General features: G+C 43.1%; 1 protein-coding gene across 1 annotated transcript; it reads left to right on the top strand.

Moving 5' to 3' along the window:
* The first annotated feature begins 571 nt into the window (after positions 1-571).
* Positions 572-4,519, top strand: TTN9 (titan9). Its single transcript, XM_086523166.1, has 10 exons — positions 572-1,814; positions 2,006-2,053; positions 2,129-2,198; positions 2,979-3,069; positions 3,168-3,232; positions 3,318-3,455; positions 3,661-3,786; positions 3,873-3,929; positions 4,066-4,094; positions 4,176-4,519. The coding sequence occupies exons 1-10, from the start codon at positions 1,083-1,085 to the stop codon at positions 4,317-4,319; spliced, it is 1,500 nt and encodes a 499-aa protein (XP_086379292.1). The 5' UTR covers positions 572-1,082; the 3' UTR covers positions 4,320-4,519.
* The last annotated feature ends 3,062 nt before the right edge of the window (positions 4,520-7,581 follow it).

Genomic DNA, 7,581 nt, shown 5'->3' with positions numbered 1-7,581 from the left:
GGCAATTAAAATATGAAGTCATCCCCAAAGAAGCCTCTCACCCTATGGGTTGTGGGTTCAAATCCCTCGTTGGGTCACACCCTAGAGGGACACCTTGTGCTCACCTGGTGTTCACGTTGCTAGAGCTCTTGCACTTGGACATTTGAGTGCATCCTCCTCTCGGGGTGGGTCACCCGAGGAGGAGGTTCCTAGCTAGTTGCTACGAGTTCTCTCCGTCGTTCCCAGCACATAGTGCATCAATTAGGTGGCCATGTTGATGCCTACACGTGGCTCTTGCCCGATGGTACACGGCCCTTGCCCCGACCATGTAACATGGCTAATATTTGGAAGGGATAAGCACCTCCCCCTGTGGGCCCTTTGCTGTGTCAAAAATAAAATAAAATATGAAGTCATGGCTAGCCATTGGATCACCCGAGCCTAATCCTCACTTTCATAGTGAAGAGGATCATAGTTTGCTTGAAGAAATTTATCTTATTTTTGAGCCTGCTTTGTCCGGCTCTTTTGGCGTCCGGGCTTGGTATGAAATCGCACGTCTTTTAACGGATCTCATGTGCCACGTCAGGAGAAATTTGAAAAAAAGGGGGACGCCACTGCTTCGTCGTCTTCTTTGTCTGTCTGCTCACTGCGCATTGGGCAAACCCTAACATGCTGAAGAGAGGTCTGTTGAATTATCTGCAACTTATCGCTCTGCGCCACAATCTGAAGTGGAAGGTTTTCATCTGCAAACAGAGGAGATCCACCTATCTTCGTACCAGACGTTTTCACAATATCAAAGCTCTTGCGGGTTTCAGTAGATCCAAGCTCTACTCCATAGATTGACACCAAGGTGCCTTTCTTAATCTCTATTTTCTGGTGCCTTTCTCCTCAAGTGCGGACTCCGTTGCTTTGTTCCATGCTCTCCCTGCACTGTGTCCACACCCTTTGCATTATTGCTTCATGGGATAAGGCTCTTACAGAATTTCGCAGCACAGAGGTCATTCTGCACCAGAATATGATGTCCATGGTGGTAGTCGGGCACTAAATTTGACAGTATGGCATGCGAGCCTCCTTTCTCTTGACATGGCAAGCAACTACAAAGCCCAATGGGAACCGCAAGGCTTACACGATCTCAGAGTCGCAAAGCCAGCCCTAATCGTAGTTCAGAACCATCTGAGAAAGTATTGTCTTCTCCATTTGGAGTTCTTTCAGGAAATATTCTTGACTCTTCCTTTAGGAGGCGCACACATACTGAAGCAAGTAATTTAAACTCTGCTGAAAAGGAGAATGCTCCACCATCGTCCAGCAGGGTGGGCAATGGTGGAGGATCAGGAAGAAAGGGGCTGGCAGAGTCCTCTCCTCAGAAGGTCATGAAGAAGAACAGGTTGGACAATGGTGGAGGGTCAGGGAGAAAGGGGCAGGCAGAGTCCTCTCCGCAGATGGTACTGAAGAAGAGGAAGCAATCAGAGCAGTTGCCCAAGGGTTCAAGCAGGTGTACTGCTCCAGTGACACTTGAGAGCGAGTTATTTAGCATCAGGTGTGATGTCCAAGTTGCTGAAATTCCTGTTGGGTCTCATCTGCTCTCACAGAGTAAGCTTGTCAGTGACAATGGACTCTCCTTAGCAGAGAGAACCTGTGATCTGTTTGAAGATCAAACCCATTTAAGATCCAGATGCTTGAATGCTGGTAATTCTGCCAAAGAGCCAGTAACGGACTACATGCGACAAACAACAGCAACAGGCCAAATGGGAGATCAAAGCAAAGATGTTGCAAGTAGACAAATAAACAACGATGCAGGTTCTGGAGCTGTTCTCCCAAGCTCTAGCGCCTTGGTGTTGGTATATTCTAAGCTCATGTGAACAGAAACCAATGCATTTAGTCCAGTCCATCTTATGACATTAAGTCTTTGGGCTGGATCACAGCTTTTCAAACATAGCTAGCCTTATTCAGCTTGCCGAGATCTTGTGATACATATTCACCCCATTTTAGATTTCGCTATCATGTCTGATCATATGTTTTCTTCTAACAGCTACAAAAGGATTATGAGAGGCTTTTCGCTCGATATAAGAAACTTAAGGTATGACTACACCTGGAGACTAGAGTTAATTGCAATGATGTACACTTTGCTTAATGGGCTTTCTCATGAATACAGGCTCAGAGGTTGGACGAGGTAGATGCTCTTTACAATGAGCAGAATTCTCGAATTTCGGATTTTGTGCAGGGTATGCTTAATAAGAAGTCTTCAGTTTCCTGAGTTACTGCCTTTCTTGTGTAGATATGAATGTGCTTCCTGGCTGCTCTGAGATCCCCTACTTAAGTACATCAATTCATATCAGCCAAGGGTCTATTCTCATTATATCAGGGCCTACCAAGTGCCTCACCCAGGCAAACCTTGTTGGCATTTTTTGTGTCCACTCCACTGATTGTAGCAATGCATCTTTTACTGTTCCTTTGGGAAGCAATCACATTTTCCTCTGGGCTTTGTGGCTTTGTTGGGGTCTGTTTGCATGTGTGCTTCCCTTGTGTACTGTTGCTCATTTGCAGAGATTGTAGAGCTTTCTACCATGATTATTTTAACTAAAGCAAGATAGCCTGTAAGAAACCTCTATTCTTGAAAATAAGTGGAGAGAACCATCCATTTAATTTATTTAACAACCTTGATTTTGTATTTTTGACGGTTGTTAAAACTGTCAATGCATACCTTGTATTCTGTCTTAGCCTGTAAGAAACCTCTATTCTTGAAAATAGGCGGAGAGAACCATCCATCTAATTTATTTAATAACCTTGATTTTGTATTTGTGACAGATGTTACTGTCAATGTATTCTGTCTTATCAGAGTAGTAATTACCCTGCAGGAGCTCGGTTTGTTGCGAATGGTTTCTTTTTTGTTTTATGACAGTACTCAATATCAGATGTATTCTATCATTCGTCTCTGTGCATGCAAACCGTCTTCTTTCATGTGTTGTGCTGAAACATAGTGTCATGTTATGTTTCTCTTGCAGCAACGGAGGCTTTGTTGGAATTTTACAAGGGAGAAAATGTATCATTGAAACAACAAATTGAAGTGGCCAGCAGTTCAGAGCTTTTTGAAAGGTGCAATGGCTTTGCCTTCCTTCATGTTGAAAGGACTAGAATTTTCATCACAGTCTTTGATAGTAGAAACTATTGGAATTACCACATTTTATTTGCAGATTTAAGCATCTAGAAAAAGCCAATGTTGACTGCAGAAATGAACTCCTACAAGAGCAGGCGAAAGGTTAGCTTCATATATCGTGATTGATTGTGCATTGTGCTTATAAGGATTGCTCCCCACAAATCAATTCATTCATGTTACTATGAAGGTCTAGAGTTGAGGCAAGAAAACAAAAGACTCAAGACTTCGCTGCTAGAACACATTGCAGACAAGCAAAAACAAGCAACTGCAGAGCCAGTGCCAATTCAAGGAAGTCAAAGTGGAAACAGCACGGATGTCACTACAGGTAAGGGGAGAGAGAGAGAGAGAGAGAGAGAGAGAGAGAGAGAGAGAGAGATTGCATTATCGTCCACGGAGGTCAGATATGACCCATGGGACCAAGAACAAACACTACAACGGTTTTGTGTGTGTGTGTGTGTGTGTGTGTGAGAGAGAGAGAGAGAGAGAGAGAGAGAGAGAGAGAGAGAGAGATTCTCATGATATTGAAACAGAGGCAGGGAATGACTCTATGTCGAATGGGAGTGCCAAGCTTGTGTGCAGGTTGCTTGAATGTGTCCTGGGCCTCCAACTAAGTTGTCCTGACCAGTCTCATCTCCATTTCCACCATCGTCCCACTGGCAAGTTTCCAACATATGTGCAAGAAGGAAGTTTTTATTTAATTTTTTGCTCTGCTTGTGCTGAAATCTTCCCTTGTATTTGACAGGGTTCTCTTTCAATATTAAGGAGGCACATGATAAAGAGATTGCAGAGCTTGTTGAAGGTGGAGAGCTATTGTACCAAAATGTATCACTAGGTGTCTGTAGAAAGCCAGTTGACTGGATGAAAGAGAAAGAACTTATTCTAGGGATGAACCAAGCGCGGATGCTTTTCAAAAGACTGGCGGGATTCTTAAACAGGGGATTTTGTTGATGATGTACTTAGCAAGGTGGCGTATTTATTTGAGAAATAATCTACTACTTTACCTTGCAAGGCTCTGAGGTGTGGCATTAACAGACCCTTGTAACAGTTGGAAATTTGTAGAGGAAGGGCCAAAAGCTCAAAGCTTTCAAAGAAGGATGGGATTGAATTTCATGAAAGAATACCGTGTTTCTCCATTCCTGTACACCTGTGGAATTTATTAGGTTGTCCCAAGGCAATTGTCCCAAGGTAATCTCTGTTAAAGAGAGGAGTGGATGTGGAGTCCACAAATGCTAGACTGAAGGTGAGCTTGACAAATATTTTTCATGTTTTCCTGAGTTGCTTGTATTGAAGTGCAAGGAAATTTCCAGAGTGATGCAAGCTTTTGGTTTCCTTTCCAAACTGGATTGTGTAGCTTTGGGACAAACTATGTTTTAACAGTTTTGGGACCAACTGGATTCTATATCTTTTAACAGTTTTTTTTGTTTTACAAACTATGGATGTTTAGCATAGAGCTCTTTACAGTTTTTCATAAATTAAGGTTTTTCATCACAGACGGTCTGATTTCTCTTCCCCCCCCCCCCCCCCCCCCCCCGCCCCCCCCCCCTTTTCATAAATTAAGGTTTTTCATCACAGACGGTCTGATTTCTCTTCCCCCCCCCCCCCCCCCCCCCCGGCACACCGCGACACACTTGAAGGCACATAAGGGGGGAAGGTGCTTATATAAATTAAGCACCAAAAACTATGGGCGAAACCAGAAGTGCAGGAAAGATCATAAATTAAAGGTTTTCATCACACGTGGTCTGACACCCCTGCCCCCCTCCCCCCCTCCCTCCCCTCACCTTTAAGTGCCACGGGTCTCAAAGTATGGGATCAATGGCTCTTGTGCGAAATCAAAGGCGCTCGCAAATCTCGGTCGTCGACGGGTAAAAACTAAACTCGGGATCCCAAGTTTAACTAAACTCGGGATCCCGAGTTTAGTTTTTATGGTGGGGTCCACAAAAACTAAACTCGGGATCTCGAGTTTAGTTTTAATGTCGAGATCCCGAGTTTACCTTCAAATAGATGTGAAATCACATCTATTCCAACGAGGCGCACGCGAGCATGTAGGTCAAGGCGTGTGTCCTCCAAGCTGATGACGAAGGTTCAAAACCTGGTTGGGAAAGCAAGGCGTCTCGAGATTAGGTTGACCTCTCGAGATTAGTTTTTCAAAATCTAAACTCGGGATCGCGAGTTTAAATTTTAATCGATCAACGATCCAGATCGATCGCTATCCTGCCTTTCAATTGGGAGGAGCCCCCCCCCCCCCCCCCCCCCCCCCCCCCCCCCCCTGAAGGCCCTTAAGGGGAGGTGCTTTAATAACCCTTCCAAATATTAAGGACTAAGAGTACTTGGCAAGGAAGAACCTTTCCACTCAAAAGCAAGAGGTCTTTGAAAAGTCTTTTCAATCAAATGTCAAAGCATATATCTAGTTGAATAGTTTTGCCACAAATAAAATCTTACTAGAAAATATCTATTTTTGCACGCGAACTTGATTTGAGTGGGTTCATAATTAAGAAGCTCAAGGAACATGAGGTATTACCACCAGTGAAGAAATTCAAGGACCTGGTGTAAAGGGTGTTCAAGCTAGAGCAACAACCCAAGAAAGAGAAGGGCCACAAAGGGAGAAGGGACTCGAGTGATAGTGAGTCGTCAACGGAGGGGTCGGAGTCTAGCTCCAATTCAAGCTCATCTAAGAGTGAGTCGGATGATTAGGCAAAGAAAAACAAGAAAGGGGTGTGGACAAAGAAAATTCAGGCAATGTCAAAACAAATTGATGAGATGTCAAAAGTCAGACCGTCAGTAGGTAGGGTAGAGACTTGGTGTACAAAATGCATGTCAAAGTCTAGTGTGTAGAGCAATGTGTTTGAACTAAGCTCATTCCTAGGGTACATCAATTTTTATAGAAGATTCATTTATATGTTTGCAACCAAGGCCTTTTGATTATATGAAATGACCTAGAAGGGAGCAAAGTTCATATGGACCCAGGAATGTGAGGCTAGTTTCTAGTGCCTCAAGGAAACGATCAACAGGAAGCCAATCCTTCGTCAGCTAGAATAGGAACTAATATCCAAAGTTCACGTGGATGCATGTGGTACATCAACGGGAGCAATATTGGCCCAACCTGATGGGAAGACAAATTACCTAGTCTACTTTGCTAGTCATAGGTTCAGTGTAGCTAAACAAGGATACTCAACAACTCAAACGAGAGGCACTATGATATTCAATGTGACAAAGTTCATACATTATCTACTAGGAAAACTATTCCACTTTTATGTTGACCTTCAAGCACTCCTTTTTTCTGATTAACATGGTAGTGATTCGGGGCCGGTTAATCAGATGGATGACATTCTTGTTGGAATTTGAGTTCAAGATCTTCCATAAGCTAGGAAAGACTTACTATGGTGTAGATTTCTTGTCCAAAAGCACACAAGGAATCTCAACAACGTCGCTAAGAGACGAGCCAATGGATACTAAGTTATCCCAGAGTATGACAACAAACGAGCCACATCAGAAGTGGCAAGATGTTTATAATTTTACAGTTTGGAGGGTTTCCAAAGGATTGGACCCAATCCATTCAGAAGCCACTAATCATTAAGAGTCTGAAGTTCACTATCATAGGTGGATCATTATACAGACTCGGAATTGATGGGGTACTTAGTAGATGTGTGCCTATGCAAGGTGGGGTGCAGGTCATTACACAGGCTCACAATGGGAGCTCAGTGTGACATCTTTCTACTGAAATCACTTACAAGAAAATCTTACAGGTAGGGTTATGGTGGTAAAGTATAATGGATGATGCAAGGACTTTCTGCAAAACCTATGATATTTACCAGAGAATGGGAAGGCCCACGATAGCAGATATGGTTCCTTTGACCACCATACAGCCATTGGGGATTTTCATGAAGTGGGGTCTTCATGGGTCCATTTAAGAAGGTAACCCCAAGGAAGAACAAGTATATTGTGATGGACACATCCTATGTTAGTAAATGGGTAGAGGCCAAAGCATTGCCCAACAACATAGCAAAGTCAAGCATGAAAATCTTCTCGATCAAGCATCGAAAGTCCACTACGTATTATTACAGATGTAGTAGACAAGACAAAAGTAGTAATAAGACTACCAAGACCAATCTAACCAAGATAGCACAAAAGGAGTCCCATAATTGGGATGAGAAGCTTTAGACGGTGGTATGGGCTTACAGAACAACTCAATAGATCATGACCGATGGAGTATGCCAATAGCATACAAAAATCTTACTAAGAAGGATCTTGGCCATGATGATGAAGTACTAAAAACAACAAACATGGAAAAATTGGATTCCCCATTATGACCTCTAAGCTCCCATGTAAAATGCTCCCTATATATGAAAATTGGAAGTTTATGGTTAGAAACTACACAGCTTACAAAATTGGCCTAGAGAATTAGCAATCTTGATAAAACTATACTAACTACACTAGAATGGTGAAGCATGAAA

The sequence above is a fragment of the Adiantum capillus-veneris genome, chromosome 11 (assembly GCF_014529385.1).
Source record: "Adiantum capillus-veneris isolate H3 chromosome 11, ASM1452938v2, whole genome shotgun sequence".
NCBI classification, from domain to species: Eukaryota; Viridiplantae; Streptophyta; class Polypodiopsida; order Polypodiales; family Pteridaceae; genus Adiantum; species Adiantum capillus-veneris.
Note: the sequence above shows the minus strand (reverse complement) of the source record. Positions and strands in the feature narration are given on the sequence as shown.

Excerpts from the sequence above, each read along its gene's own strand:
- TTN9 (XM_086523166.1), top strand. The coding sequence starts at position 1,083 with ATGGGAACCGCAAGGCTTACACGATCTCAGAGTCGCAAAGCCAGCCCT. Across the intron at positions 2,054-2,128 it reads CTCGATATAAGAAACTTAAG|GCTCAGAGGTTGGACGAGGT; the intron begins GTATGACTACAC and ends TCATGAATACAG. Across the intron at positions 3,456-3,660 it reads CAGCACGGATGTCACTACAG|AGGCAGGGAATGACTCTATG; the intron begins GTAAGGGGAGAG and ends ATATTGAAACAG.